Here is a 16,557-nt window from a genome sequence, read left to right as displayed (position 1 = left end):
CTAATTTTGAGGCAGAAAGGATCTTTTTCAGGTGATTGGGTTGCATCTCACCGGAGCTGGAAGCAATGTCCTCTTGGGAAGATTACCCAATGTTGTGGGAATGTGTTTAGGCGAATATGGCAGTAATATGGCTACCAGGTTGAAGCATTAGAGAGGGGAAATATGATGCATAGAGGTCTGCGAAAGAAATGCAAGATAGGGAAGAAAAGAGGGATGGTAGTATTCATCAAATAAACTACAGGTAGCTCTGCTATAACACGAATTGGCTGTAACACAATTGATGAAAAGCAGACGCTGTTTGTATATGCGCACTTTCTGCTGTACAGTTATAGCAATTTTCTATAGCGTGAGGTCACACAAGAACGCAACTATCGCTTTATAGGAGAACTACTTGTATTAGAACATTAGAGAAGTTTGATGTATGTGCATGGTCAAACACAGAATCCATGTGGTCAAAATTAAGTGACATTTGAGAAGATATCAATTATTGGATGTACCCTTTAGACAACTGGATAATGGGAAGGAGATAGACTAGTATATATTCAATCAAATTACACAGACAGTATAGGGAGTCTCCAAGACAAACTGGGAGCATGCGAACAAAAATAAGGAGAAAAATCTGAAATGTTACACGATTCCTGAAGTTACAAAGATTGGAGAAGTTAGGACAGTTTTCCTTGGAGAAGAGCAGGCTGAAAGGAAATTTGGGAATGATATGTAAAATCATGAAAGGACTGGATAGGCTAGATGAGGGCAAACTTGATGAGGGGAAGCGATGGCCTAATGGTATGATCATTGGATGGTTAATCAAGAGACCCAGACAACGTTCTGGGGGCCTGGGTTCAAATCCCGCCACAGCAGATGGTGGAATTTGAATTCAATAAATATCTGGAATTAAGGAAACTAGTGATGACCATGAGTCCATTTCGATTGTCAGTGGAAAAACCCATCTGGTTCACAAATGTCCTTTAGGGAAAGAAAATGCCATCCTTACTTGGTCTGGCCTACACGTGACTCCAGACCCACAACAATGTGGTTGACTCTTAATTGCCCTCTGGGTAATTAGGGATGGGCAATAAATGCTGGCCTAGCCAGCGACACCCTCATCCTGTGAATGAATAAAGGAAAAAAAAATCTGTTCCTACTTGTGAACGGATTCAGAATGAGTGGGCACAGACTTAAGGTACTTGGCAAAGGAAGCAAAAGTGATGTGGAAAAAAGCTTTTACATAGATTGAGTGGTTAACATCGCGAATCATGAATGGTGGAGGCAAGTTTAATTGAGGCTTTCAAAAAGGAATTGCCTTATTTTCTGAAAACAAATGATGTGTAAGGTTACAGGGAGAAAGCAGAAGAATGGCATGACACAAGATGCTCTTTTGAAGAGACAGTACAAACAAAATGGATCATCATCCTACGCTGTGATAATGGTGTGATGTGTGCAGGAGAGCATTGTTGATCATTATGTTTCCAACCTCATGTGGAAGAAAACAGGAGCGTACCTGGTTCTGGGGAACAAACTAGGCCAAGTGAAGCATATTTCAATGGGAAAGCATTTGGGAAACAGAGATCATATCCATCAGGTTTAGAATTGTTATTATAAAGGACAGGGTTCAATGAAGTGTGAAAATGCTTCACTGGAGGAAAGCTAGCTTCAATGAACTGTAAAGGGATCTGCCACAGATCCACTGGAATCAAAAATTGGCAGAGAGAACAATAAATGGACAATGGGAAACCCTTTAAAGGAGAAGATGGCACGTCTGTTGAATATTCCCATTTGGAGGGAAGGGATGTTGTCCAAAGCTGGAGTTCTTTGGATGACAAAAAGTAGAAATTAAAATGAGATAAACACAAAATGTAGAAAGGCAAAGAGTGTGTGACGAATAAAGGCTGGCCAGCATTAAAGAAAATCAAAAGTATACATATAAAGAAAGTAAAGTCACCATACTCCTGAGAATCATAATGCTGCGGTCTTCTTCATGAAAGAGACGACTGCTGGTGGTTTAACCTGAGGGTCACCACTCCTCAGGAAAGGGGAGAGGTTGAGAAGCAGGTGCCTTCGCAGTAGCCTCATAGCCTTAGCCACAGCAGGAACTGAACCTGCGTTGTTGGCACCACTGCATCATGGACCAGCCATCCAGGCAATTGAACTAACTGACCCCCAGTAAGTAAAAGGATAGGCCAGACAAAGGAGATGTTGATTTGGAAGCAAACATTGATATTTTTCAGAGGTGGGGCTAAGATCACAAGTGAGTATATTAAATCGCAATTCACTAGATAAAAGAATGCTGCCGGTTCACAGCAAAGGAGAAGCTAGTAGCAAGACTGAATGGGATAAACATAATTGAAAACAGAGGTAGCTAAAAAACCATCTCAAAGTAGAAGAGTCACTCAGACTGAAAGGAATGCATTGCAGGTTATTGAGGGAAAGCAAGGATAGCAGTTGAGGAATTGGCTGCCATCTTACAGTCCTCTGGAGCTACTGGAATGGTTCAAGAAGATAGCAAGACTGCAAATGTTAGTTTAAATGCCGGTGGTGGGAAAATATTTAGTGACAACAATCTGGCACAAAATTAAATAGTTGAGAAAAAAGGCTAATAAATGAATGTCAGCATGGATTTAAGTTAAATCATGTATGACTATTGATTGAGTTTTTCAGTGAAGTCATGGAAGAAAGCTGATGAGGGTCGTACAGTTGATAATATACACAGAGACTTTCAAAGGCATTTGTCAATGTACCGGATCATTGATGTATTAGCAAAATTAAAACCCATAGGACAAAAGAAACAACAGCAATATGAATATAAAGTTAGTTGAGGGACAGAAATCACAGAGTAATGCCATTATTTTTTAGATTGGAAGGAGGTTTGTAGTGCTTGGTGTCAGACCATTGCTCTTTCTGATACACTATGTTAGAACTGGACTGGAGTATACAGGAAATAATTTTCAAATCTGGGGCTGAAATTAAACTGAAAAATGTGCCAAAGATTTGGGAGACTGCACAAAGTCATAAACAGACTCATGAGTTGCAGAGCATGCCAGATGGAATTTTTAGGGGTGGCATGGTGACTCAGTGGTTAGCACTATTGCCTCATAGTGCCAGGGATGTGGGTTTGATTCCAGCCTCGGGGGCGACTGACTGTGTGGAGTTTGTACATTCTCCCCATGTCTGCTTGGATTTCCTCCAGATGGTCCGGTTTTCTTCGCATAGTCCAAAGATGTGCAAGTTAGGTGGATTGGCCATGATAAATTGCCCATAGTGTCCAGGGATGTGCAGGCTAGGTGGATTAGCCATGGGAAATGCAGGGTTATAGGGTGGGTGTGGGTGTGGGTGTGGGTGGGCTGCTGTTTGGAGGGTCACTGTGGACTTGATGGGCCAAACAGCCTGCTTCCACACTGTAGGGATTCTATGATTAATTCAGAAATATGAAGTGATAGATTTTGGTAGGAGGAAAGGCAATACAGATTAAATGGTGCAATTTTAAAGAAAGTGCAACAACACAGGGACCTGGGACTGTATCCACACAAATCAATAAAGATGACAGGAAAAGTTGAGAAAGTTGTCTGAAAGGCATATAGGATCATTGGTTTTATTAATAGGGGAGTATAAAAGCCAGAAAGCAATGCTAGACCTTCATTGATACTGGTTAGGTTGCAGTATTGTACCCAATTCCAGCACCATAATTTTTGAAATGATGTCAAGGTTTTAGGAAAAGCAGAGAAGGGACTTGCTAGAATGGTACCAGGTGTGAGGGACTTCAGTTAGAAAGAGAAATTGGGCTGTTTTCCCTAGAGCACGGAGGTTTACAGATGTTCACATCATGGACAGTTTTGGTGAAGTAAATAAGGAGAAACTGTTAAGAATGGAAGAAAGGTTGTCAACTAGAGGGCACAGAACTGAAGTGACAGTTAAATATTCAGTAGCAAGATGAGAAAATATTGCATTTCCTGAAAGCTTGGTGGCAGCAGATTCAATGGTAAATTTTGAAAGGAAATTGGAAAAATAGGTGAAGACAACAAATTGCCAAGATAGTATGGAATTGAGAAAGAGAAAAGCTGTACAAGAGAAATGACTCAGGCATGATGGACCGAACAGCCTCCTTCTCTCTGTATCGCTTCACAATTCAGGGGTAAAGGGCTGCAATGCATGCATAGGTCAACATGAAACAGGCAACACACGTTCCAATAGAAAATGTAACAGGCAAAATTCCAGAGAGTGAGTGCAATTCTAGATACTGGGAAGAATTCCAGACATTGAGTGGGTATCAGGTACATTTCCAGATAATGAGTGCAATCCCAGATAGTGAGGACAATTTCCTATTAAGTAACTGTAAAGGTCGACGAAGGTAGTGCAAGACATGTTGCAAATATGGACTCCCAACAGGCATTTGATAAAGTACTACATAATTGATTGATTTGTAAATCACATGGGACTGAAAGAACAGTCTCAGTTGTGTACGTAACTGGCTAAGGGATTGGATGCAGACAAGAGTGATGGATGGGTATTTTTGTGACTGGATAGGAGCATGTAATCAACTCTGAGTGGGGTGGATAACAGGATCATTGTCTTGTTTTTTTAATGTGTCCTGAACATGAGCACAGTAAATACAATTACAAAGTTTGTGAACAATATAAAACTTAACAATGCAGTAACTAGAAAGCAGGAAAGTAGGGAGATTGCAGGATGACAGAGATAGACTAATAAAGTGAGCAGGAATATGCCAGGTGCAATTAAAATGCTGTTTCATGTAAAATTACTATTAGTGAGAAATAGTATGCAGAAGTGATTCTTCTCTGATTAGTACTATTTTGAAGCAGTACAAGAACAGAGACAACTTGAAAGTGGCAGAGCAAGTTGATCAGGCAGTTAAGGAAGATTATAGGACTGTGTTTCTAAATAAAGGCATTGAATGAACAACAAAGGAGTAAGGGAACTGGTGGCACAGTGAAAACGTGAAGTTCAGATAATGCTCTGGGAACAATGGTTTCAAATCACACATGACAACTAATGAAACTTACACCAAATTAAGTTATCTGGAACGGGAAACACTTAGCCTATAGCCTTGACCTCGCAAGTGTACATTTAAATGCTTCTCAAATGTTATTAGGGTTTCTATCTCTAGCGGGCAATGAGTTCCAGATTCCCACCACTCTCTGAGTGAAAAAAAATTCTTCCTTACATTCCCTCTAACCCTCCTGCCCCTCATCTTAAATCTATGCCCCAATCATTGATCCCTCCACCAAGGGTAGAAGTTTCTTCCTTTCTATCCTGTCTATGGCCCACCTAACTCATTAAAAAAACAAGACAATACATTTCCATAATGTCTCCCCTGATCTTCCTGTGCTCCTAGGACAACAACTTCAGTCTACCCAATCTCTCGTCATAACTAAAATTCTAAAGATCCTGTGAAGAGGCTGGTAAAGCTCCTCTGTACCTCCTCTCCAGTGCAATCACATTCCTCCAATAATGTGGATTCCACAACTGCACACAGTATTCTAACTGTGGCCTAACCAACAATTCCAGCATAACCTCCCTGCTCTTAATCTCTCTCTGCCCCAGCTAATAAAGGCAAGCTTCTTAAAAATTTTATCCATCTGTCCTGATACCTTAATGGACCGATGGACATGTGCAGCAAGGTCCCTCTGATTCTTGGTACTTCCCAAGGTCTTACCATTCATTGTGTATTGTCTTACTTGTACTGCCAGTTATCCAGATTGAATTCTGTTTGCTACTGATCAACCCATCTGAACAGCCCATCCGCATCTTCCTATAATTTAAGGCTATCCTCCTCACTAGTTACCACCCCACCAATTTCTGTATCATCCACGAACTTACAAATCAACTCTCATACATTCAGTTCTAAATCATTTGTATATACTGCAAACAGCAAGGGCCCCGACAGTGATAACTGTGGGACCCCAATAGACATAGGATTCCAGTCACAAAAACACCCTCCGGCATCACCCTCTGTTTCCTGGCACTCGACCAATTCTGGATCCAATTTGATTTCCTTGGATCTCATGGTCTCTTACCTTGGCTATCAGTCTCACAATGGGACCTTAACAAAGGCCTTGAAGTCCAACTAGACTACATCAAAGAGATAATAAGAACTGCCCATCTGAGATTACACGGTGTGGAGCTGGAGGAACACAGCAGGCCAGGCAGCATCAGAGGAGCTGGAAAGCGTTCGGGTTGGGACCCTTCTTCAGAAATGGGGGAGGGGAAGTGGGCTCTGAAAATAAATTGAGAGGGGGTGTTGGGCTGGGAAAGGTAGGTGAGATGGTGATAGGTGAGTGCAGGTAGGTAGTGGTGAGGATTAGTCAGTGAGGTGGGAGGAGCGGATAGGTAGGAGAGAAGACGGACAGGTCAAGGAGGCGGAGATGAGAGGGAGCTTTGGTCATGGGATGAGGCCGGGGTGGGGAGATTTTGAAGCTAGTAAAGTCCACATCGGGTTGTAGGCTCCCAAGGCGGAATATGAGGTGTTGCTCCTCCAGTTTCCGGGTGGCGTCGTTGTGACACTAGAGGAGGTCCAGGATGGACATGTAGTCGTGGGCGGGGGAACCGAAACGTCAGCTTTCCTGCTCCTCTGATGCTGCCTGGCCTGTTGTGTTCCTCCAGCTCCACACTGTTAGACTACATCAAATAGATTATCCTCATCTAAAAACCTGATTATGTCTTCGAAAAATTAAATCAAGTTGATTAGATATGATGTCCCCTTAACAAAACCATAAATTGCACTGGGCATAATGTCAGTACAGTTCTAGATTTGGGTATAAGAAACAAAACAGAAATTGCTGGAAAACCTCAGCAGGTCTGGCAGCATCTGTAGAGAGAAATCAGAGTTAACGTTTCGGATCCAGTGATCCTTCCTCGGGACTGCAATGTCAGTACACAGTCTCAGAGAGATTGGGTATAATGTCAGTAAACATACAATTCAGATAGACTGGGTATAATCGGTATATATCTCCTTGCAATAAACTACACTCTCACACCCCGGTGAGTCTCCATGATGGTGTAGCCTTTCCCCCTCCAGGAATTAAATTCCAGGCACATCCGCTTGGCGGGAGGGCCAATGGATCTGAGGTGCGCTAAAATGGAAGCATCTGGTGGTGCCAGATAGCAGATCCCAGGCTCTTAAACGCTTCACTAGTTCTCACCATAGAGCCTGCATTAAATTGCAGCGAGAATACTGCAGTACGAGGACACATACAAATTCAACTGAGTGCACAATGTTCACCTCTCTCTCTCACACACACACGCAGATGCAGACAGAAGTCACCAGTAACACCTGGGGCTGTTGCCCCACAACGCTCTGAATGGCATGAGGGCTTTTAAAATCAGGATTCCTTCCACATCAGCTTCCTCTGATCCTGCCTGTGAACTGGGACACCGTGAGCTCTTTGATCGTCCCAAATCTTGCACATTCCCCAAACCCTTTCACTGCGTGGAACTGAAGCAAACACGGGGAAGGGCTAGGGGGCGGGAGTTGAGCTGGAGGGTGGCTGACATGTAAGCGGGCAGGTTACTTTCCTTCCCCGGCCTCCCCCCACCCACCAACTCTCTGTCTTCCTGGTTCACCATGTCTCTGCCACCGTGTCTTCCTCGCCGAGAATCTCAATGTTTGCCGACCTGGTTTCTCTCCCGATCCTGGCTGTGTTGGCGTCTCGCTATCTCTACATCTCAGAAATACATCTGTCTCTACCTGTGTCTCATTCCCAGGTGTCTATCTCCCTCTCTCAGCTTGGACTCGGTACCATTCCCAAAGCGTGATTTCAGGCATTGTGGAACTGCCTGTACCCCAGTCTGTCTCCGCCTGCCTCTAGGTCAGTCTGACAAGATTCCGTTCACCATATGTAGGTTTCCCTACCACTCTCAGCGTTTCTGCAGTCATCTCTCTCTCTCGTACACAAACATCCTCTCCCTCTTTATCCTGGGTTTTTTTTCTCTCTGTCTGCTGACGGACAGCTCATCACTTTTGCAATTCTAAGCATAAATTTCGGAGTCCCTACCAACCCCCCCTCCCCTCCGATCTTAAGCCGAAACACAGGTGAAAACTTGACAAACGACCTCACCGAAACCAAAAATAAACAGCCTGGCTTGCAACCCCTAGTCTGCCGACCCCTGGACTCGTCAATGTGCAGAATATTCCCATTTCTCTCTGCACTGTCTGGGCTGGGTCACATTTTCAATTGGATGCTTTCAAAAAAAAACCTATGCACGCAACAGCCTCCCTCCTCCTCCCCTTCAAACGACAACTGCCCACACTCCGGGCTCACCTCCTCCCGCACCTCCGCCCATCCATCGTCCCGGCCCGGGCTGCCGTTAGCTGCAGTCCTCTGCGGCTGCATCTGCGCTCGGTTCAGAGCCAGCCCTGGCGGACGAGAGCTCGTTCTCCCGCCGCCACCACCACCTCCTCCTCACCGAAAGCACGGATCCCCGAGACGCCGCTCAGCCACATGATGCTGGCCTGCAAGAGGCGAGTGGACTGGGATTTCCGAGATGGTCCAAGGTTCTCTCGGCTACAGCTGCTCCAGAAGTCTATTTGGTATTCAGGGTCTACACCTCTCTCTCTCATACAAGAGCTCCTTTCTCCTCCTTTCCAGCCTTACTGCGGTGGGATGTGCCCAGCTCCTCCCCTCTCCTTCTCTCCTCCTCCCAAAAAACACACACAGTGCACCTGCATGCGGTTCAGTCACTGTGTCACACTGTGGAGACTGATAGCAGACACACACAGAGTCCACAAGAAGCGAGGTTGGGGATGAAAGTTTGGTTGACAGGGCAACAATGTATGTGGCTGCATCAAGTTGTGTGTGGAACCACTCCCCCCCCCGCCAAGGAGTAAACACACGCTGAGGTTCTACCTGTTCCTGGTGTTCCAAAGACTGGGTTGATGTGGTCCTAGGCAGTGAGTGGAATGGGTGGCTCAGTGGTTAGCGCTGTTGCCTCACAGAGCCAGCGACCCGGGTTCGATTTCCCCCCTCAGGCGATTGTGTGGAGTTTGTGTGGGTTTCCGTCGGGTGCACCGGTTTCCTCCCACAGTCCAAAGATGTGCAGTTTGGGTGGATTGCCATGCTAAATTACCCACAATGTCCAAGGATGTGTAGGTTAAGTGCATTAGCCATGGGATACAATAAGGGGTTTGGTCTGGGTGGGATGCTCTTTGGAAGGTTGGTGTAGACTCAATGGGTGGAATGGCCTGCTTTCACACGGTAGGGATTCTGCGAATGTGCTCTACCAACTGTATCTTGTGGATAGGTTTATGTAGATAAACACCTTTGGGGAACCACAGGCCCATCTTGGTAATGCACCATAAGTGATGTCCTCCAGATGTAGCAATGAGAACCAAGATGTAAGGTGGCTGCTGGTGAGGATCTTCAATGAAGATTGCAGGAGGGTATGCCAGGAGCAGCACCAGGCATGCCTAAAAATGAGGCTCAATCCAACTAAATAACATAATCAGATAGATCTAAGAGTTTCCACAACCAAAAGATCGGATCTAAGCTCTGCAGTAATTCACATCAGTTGTATGGTGATGGACAACTAAATAACTTCCTGGAGGAACAGGGTCCACAAATATTCCCATCCTCACCGATAGGGGAACTCAGCACATCAGCGCAAAAGGTAAGGCTGAAATATTTGAACCAGAAGTGCCAAATGCATGATCTAACTAGGCCTCCTCCAGCAAGCATCAAAAATGCCAATCCTCAGCCAATTCGATTCACTCCATGTGATATCAAGAAACAGTTGAAGGTACTGGATAGTGCAAAGGCAACAGGCCCTGTCAAATTTCCAGTGATGGTACTGAAGACTTGTGCTCCAGCACTGCTCCCCTACCCAAGCTGTTCCAGTACAGTTACAACATCGGATTTACCTGATAGTGTCGAAAATTGCCCAAGTATGTCCTGTTCTCAAAAAGCAGGACAAAACCAACTCAGCCAATTACTGTCCCATCTATGTATACTCTTGATCGTCAGTAAAGTGAGAAGGGTGTCATTGACAGTGCTATCAAGCAGCACCTGCTCAGTGATGCCCAGTTTGGGTTCTGCCAGGGCCACTCAGCTCCTGACCTCATTAAAGAGCTGAATTCCAGAGGTGAGGTGAGAGTGACAGCCTTTGATGTCAAAGTAGCATTTGACCAAGTATGGAATCTAGGAGCTCTAACAAAACTGAAGTTAATGGGAATCGGGGAAAAGATTCTCCACCAGCTGGATTCATACCTGGCACAAGGAAGATGGTTGTGATTGCTGGAGGTCAAACATCTCAGCTGAGAACATCTCTGCAGCAGTTCCTCCAATCATCTTCCCTCCAAAATAAGGTAAGAAATAAGGATGTTCGCCAATGATTGCGCAATGTTCAGCACCATTCATGGCTCCTCAGATACTGAAACAGTCCATGTTCAAATGCAACAAGATCTGGAAAAGATCCACATTTGGACTGAAAAGTGCAAGTAACATTTGTATCCACAATGTGCCAGGCAACGACCATCTCCAACAGGAGAGAATCTAGTCATGGCCCTTTAACATTCGCTGACATTACCATTAGTGAACACCCCACTTTCAACATCCTTGGGGTCACCACTGACCACAAACTAAACTGAATTAGCCATATAAATATTACCTACAATGGCAGGTCAAAGGACAGAAATTGTGTAGTGAGTAACTCACCTCCTGACTCCCCAAAGCCTGTCCATCATCTACAAGGCAGATGTCTGGATTGTGATGGAATGCTCCACATTTTTCTCGATGTGTGCAGCTCCAGCAACATTTAAGAAAGCTTGACATTATCCCAAGACAACGCAGCTGACTTGATTAACACCACATTCACAAAACATTCACTCTCTCTACTACCAATGCTCAGTAGAAGCAGTATGTACCATCGACAAGTTGCACTGCAGAAATTCACCAAGGTTCCTTAGTCAGGACCTTCAAAACCCACAACCACTTCCACCTAGAAGGACAAGGTCAGCAGATACATGGGAACACCATCACCTGCAAGTTCTCTTCCAAGCTACTCACCATCCTGACTTGGAAATGTATACTGTTCCTTCAGTGTTGCAAGGTCAAAATCTTGGAATTCCATCCCTAAGGCCATTGTGGGTCTACCAACAGCACATGACTGCAGCATTTCAAGAAGGCAGAACACCACAGCCTTCTCAAGGGGAACTAGGGATGGGCAATAGATGGTCCAGCCATTGATGCCCAAAGTTCATTAAATGAATTAAAAAAAAGTCCCTCACCATTAACCAGATCTTTTCGTACATGCCTGGTGCCTCACCCACTTTGGCAACTGCCCTCGAGCCTGCTGCAGTGGAAAGTGATCCTTATCCATCTCCTTGTTGAATTTGCCTTTGCAAAGAAGGCCTGGAAAAGATGGTTTTTGTTGAGGTTCACCTTGAGCAGCTCTGCAACTCTGTTCTCTACATCTGTTCCCAGGGATGCAGACCGAGAGAAACAACAACTGCATATGGAGGACCATCAACATATTGAAAGCCCCCCTTTCGTCTGCTGCACTCTTTAGTGCAAGAGTTATCTCTGACCAAAAGTTGTAGACAGACAGGTTCCAATGTTCAGGACTATGTGCTGAGGGGCATATTCACTCTTGGGGCAGCTACCACACAGATGCAATGGGGATAGGTCACTGTCTAAAGCCTTTCAGCCTTAATACCCCAAGAGACTCAAAACTGGGTAAATCTCCTGGACTGTATGTCAGAAATGTAATGAATCTTATAAATATCAACTGTAATTGTAAGTGTAATGAGTAATATATGGTATTAGAAGAAAAGCATTTGGCTTGCCCTTTATGTAATGTCAACTTTGAACAGTCATTTAATGTAATTTTAGAAGTTTTATGAATAAAGAATCTTTGGAAAAAGTCTGAGGGAATGAAGAACAAATGTAGAAAAAGGAGTGGGAGAGTGAATAGGTCTGAAGGATGGGCGGTTGGGAAAAGGGAGATAATGAGTGAAAAGAGGGAAAGAAGTTAGAGGAGGAAAGAACGAGCAGACAAAGTAGAGGGCCATAGGGAACAAAGAGCAAAGTAGGAGTGAAGAAATCTGGTCAGGTTGAGCTGGGGTTTAGAGGAAAGAGGCAAAGAAATGAGAGGAAGGGAAGTGAGGAAAGAAAGGATAACGAGAATATAAGAGAGCACCAAGGGAAAGGAGAAAACTGTAGAAAGCACAGAGAAAAGGGAAGGAAATAGCTCAGAGTAGAAAAGGAGAGGCAAAGAACAAAAACTGGAGCACATTGAATGTGCATCTGGGAGTAAAGGTGTGAGTGTGAGTTGATAAACAAAAGTGGGTGAAGACAGTGGGAAATGAAAAGGGCAGTTAACGCTGATGAGGATGAAGATCAGAAATAAGAATGTGGAAGTAGTGAAAATGAAGAAACAGGAGTGAAGGTGACCCAGAGAAGATCAGAAAAAGAAAAGTATGCAGAACAAAATGAAGAAAGAGTGATAGAGAATTGAGTAAGGTTGTCAGAATGAAAGCTTTTGATACAATAAAGGAAGAAAAGTAGCTTTGGGGAAAGAGTATTACAATGTTCCCAGCAGTACTGCAGTAATCTGCATTCACACTAATCTCAGCAGTAGTACAATAATCTGCTCTCATTCTGATCCCAGCAAAAATGCAATAATCCACACTCACACTGATCCCAGCCATTCTGCAGTAATTTGTGTTAATTCTGATCCCAGCAGCACTGCAGAAATCTGGACTAACAATGATAGCAGCAACATTTGCAGCGAACTTCAGGAACCTGCACTCAGTCTGATCCTAGCAACACTGGAGTAACCTTTTACTGATTCCAGCAGTAATATAATAATCTGCACTCACACTAATCCCAGCAGCACCAAAATCTGCACTCATACTGACCATTGGAACACTGCAGTAATTTGCATCTACCCTGTCCATCATTTTAAGTATTTTGTCGGTTTCAATGAGATCACTTTTCTTTCTTTGAAATTCTCAAGAACACAAGCCCAGTTTGCCCAGTTTCTCTGCAAAGGTCAGATCTGCTGTCCCAGGAATAAGTCTGGTGAAAATTCATTGTACTTCTTCAAGAACAAGAATATTCTTCAGATAACAGGATCAAAACTGCACATAGTACTCCAGGTGCAGTCTAAGCAAGCTTCTATACAGTTGTGCAAGACATCACTACTCCTGTACTTTTGTGATAAAGCTAACATAACATTACCCTTCCTAATTACCTGCTGCACCTGAATGTTAGCCTTCTGTTATTGAGGACACTTAGGTCCTTTAGCACATCTGCACTTTTTAAGCTGTTGCCATTTCAAAAATATTCTGTACATCTGTTATTCCTAATGAAGAGAATGACCTCATATTTTTCCACCACCACCAGGTTCTTGCACAATTATTAAGTTTATCCAAATCTTCTTAAAGCTGCCTTGTACCTTCGTCACAGCACACATTTCCACCTCATTTTGAGTCATCTTCAAACTTGGAAACATTATATTTATACCCCAAATCCAAAACATTGAAATAAATTCTGAAAGATGGAGTGCAAGTACTGATCCTTGCAGTAGCCCATGAGTAACAGTTGGCCAATGCAAGAATGTCCCATTTATTCCTACTGTCAGATTGGGTGCTGATTACTGCATTGCTGCTGGCATCAGAGTGTTTGCAGATTAATGCATTGCTGCTGAGCTCTGAATAAATGCACATTAATGCATTGATGCTGGGATTAGCATGAGTACAGATGATTGCATTTTGCTGGGATCACTGTTAATGCAGATTCCTGTAGTTTAGCTGGGATCAGTGTGTATATATAGATTATTGCATTACTACTGGGATCATAGGTATAGGAGTAGGCCATTTAGCCCATCAAGCCTGCTCTGCTTTTCAATGTGATCATGGCTAATCTTCCACTTCCGTATCATTTACCAAAACTATCTCCACATCCCTGAATGTCATTTGTATTTAGAAATCTGCCAATCTTCAATGTATGCAATGACTGACCTTCCATAACCTTCGGGGCAGAGAATTCCAAAGATTTACTACATTCTGAGTAAAAATATTTTCCTCATCATTGTCTAAATGGTTTTCCCTTATTATGAATTGTGTCTCCTTATTGTAGAAATCCTTTCCACTGGAATAATCTGTGCTCACAATGATCCCTGCAAGACTGCAGTTTTCTGCATTCACAGTGATCTCTGCAATAATGCTGTAATCTCCAACTGCACGATTCCCAGCAACATTGCCATAATCTGCACTGTCACCCCAATCTCAGCAGCACTGCAACCATCTCGATTTAATCTGATTCCAATAACACTGCAGTGATTTGTAATCACATTGAACATTGGAGGCTCACAGATTACCACAACTACACTGATCTTGCAGCATTGCAATCATCTAGATTCAATCTAATATGGGCCATTGTGTGCAGTCACACAGAACATAGGAGCACTGCAGTCACATCCCAGCAGTGCCGTAGTTAACTGCATTCACACTGATCCCTGCAGGTTAGAAATAATCTGAATTTAAATTTGTATAATTCTTATTCACATTGACCCTAGCAGCATTACTATATTCAGCACATATTCTGATCTCACTGAAATGCAATAATTGTTCCTCCTTATCCCAGCAGTGCTGTAGCTATTTGCACTCATATTGAACCCAGCAGCAATGCAGTAACCTGCACTCATAACGTTAGCGGCAGTACAGCAGTAGTTCACACTCAAATTAACCGCAACAGCATTGTAGCCTTGTGTTCCACTGCAGTTAGCCACACTCACATTGATTCCAGCAACATGCATATAAAGAAAATATCATGAGAAGCAACTTTTTCACACAGAGAGTGATGCATGTATGGAACAAGCTGCCAAAGGAAGTGGTGGAGGCTGGTACAATTACAACATTTAAAAGACATCTGGATGGGTACATGAATAGGAAGGGACTGTGGGATACGGGCCAAATGCTGGCAAATGGGACTAGATTAATTTAGGATATCTGGTCGGCATGAATGAGTTTGACTGTTTCTGTGCTGTATATATCTATGACTCTATGACTATGACTCTGGTTCTATTGGTACTGAGTATTCCTATTCCTCTCCTCCTCCTTAACTTCAGCAATGCAAGTACAGCTGTTCAGTTAAGTTGTTCAAACATTTGGCACGGAAGTATCGATATATGAGGAAATATCAGGAATGCAATGTTTGTTTTCCATTTGAGATCTTTGGGCTCTTATTGCCTTCCCAGTGCACCTAATTATGCCATTATTGCCCCCAGTCTAAAAATGCAGCTCCCACTCTTCCCTCCCATCCCTATTACCGTGACTCTCCTTTCTGCATCCAAGCTTCTTCCCCCCTTTCCCTAGGATTCCTCCAGACAATTGTGCCCTTTAATAAATTCCATTCCCCACCATTCCTTTAGCTAAACTTCTTGAGTTAAGCTCCCTTTTGAGTGCAATCCCTTTTTGTTTCAAGCCCCACTTACTTGTCCTGGTCAGGTATGTTGGCAGCAGCCAGTGACTCTTTGCAAGTTTGTTGACTTGTCAGGCTGTAAACAGTTAACAACAGCAAGGAAGGCTGCATACAACCAAGACTTCTCATGAACTGTTTGACCTGGTGAGCCTTTGCATGTGCAAAGAAATGTATTGGCTATTGAAGGAACCAGGTTTCTGAAGAAGTTTAAGGAAGAACTCTAGTCCACCAGATACATGCCTCTGTGTGGTTTGTGAAGACATGTGTTTCCTGTTTTTACCAAACAAGATTGCGCCTGTGAACGTAACTCTCAGAGGCTGGGGTGCTGAAGTGTATTTATGGAATGCTAATAGAAGGTAGAATAAGTTTTCAAAGGCTGGTCTTCCTGAAACATTCTGACAATTCAATATCAAAACTTTAACCCACCATCAGGAAACTGAATTATTGCCTCATGTCCAATTAGGTTCTTCCACCTACCCTTCTAAAAGCTCCAGGGAGGCCTGGAAGATTCCACCCATGGTCATTTTCACTGAGGTCAGTTTTGTATTTGGATTACTTATTAACAAGAGTTTAAATTTTAACCAGGTGTGATTTAAACCATGTCCCCAGGACATTAACTCTGGATTACTAAACAACTAAATCACCTAAGCTACTATACTTTGAGCACAAGAGGTGGGACATTATGTTGAGGTTGTACAGGACATTGGTGAGGCCTCTTCTGGAGTTCTGTGTGCAGTTCTGGTTGTCCTGTTATAGGAATGATATTATTAAACTGGAGAGGGTTCAGAAGAGATTTACCAGGATTTTGCTGGGAATGAAGGGTTTGAGTTATGGAGAGAGGCTGGGTAGGCTGGGACTTTTTTCACTGGCACATAGGAGGTTGAGAGATGACCTTATAGAGGTTTATAAAATCATGAGGGGTATAGATAAGGTGAATAGCAGGTGTCTTTTGCCTAGGGTGGGGATGTCAAGACAGGGGACATTTTTAAGGTGAGTTGAGAAAGATTTAAAGAAGACTTGAGGCGCAATTTGTTTTTTACACAGAGAATGATTCATGTGTGGAATTAACTTCCAGAGAAAGTGGTGTATGCTGGTATAGTTACAATATTTAAAAGACATTTCG

At 43.5% G+C, this 16,557-nt stretch overlaps 1 protein-coding gene across 1 annotated transcript in view; it reads right to left on the bottom strand.

Moving 5' to 3' along the window:
• The window catches only part of si:dkey-13p1.4 (transmembrane protein 151B), a 40,897-nt gene extending 32,549 nt beyond the window's left edge, over positions 1-8,348 (bottom strand). The window contains exon 1 of the mRNA XM_048600546.1: positions 8,277-8,348. Within this exon, the coding sequence (XP_048456503.1) occupies positions 8,277-8,348 (72 nt within the window). The remainder of the gene's footprint in view (positions 1-8,276) is intronic.
• Between the last annotated feature and the right edge of the window lie 8,209 nt (positions 8,349-16,557).

The sequence above is a fragment of the Rhincodon typus genome, chromosome 8 (genome assembly GCF_021869965.1).
Source record: "Rhincodon typus isolate 14 chromosome 8, sRhiTyp1.1, whole genome shotgun sequence".
NCBI lineage: Eukaryota > Metazoa > Chordata > Chondrichthyes > Orectolobiformes > Rhincodontidae > Rhincodon > Rhincodon typus.
The sequence above is the reverse complement of the archived record's forward strand: the minus strand, read 5'-3'. Positions and strand labels throughout refer to the sequence as shown.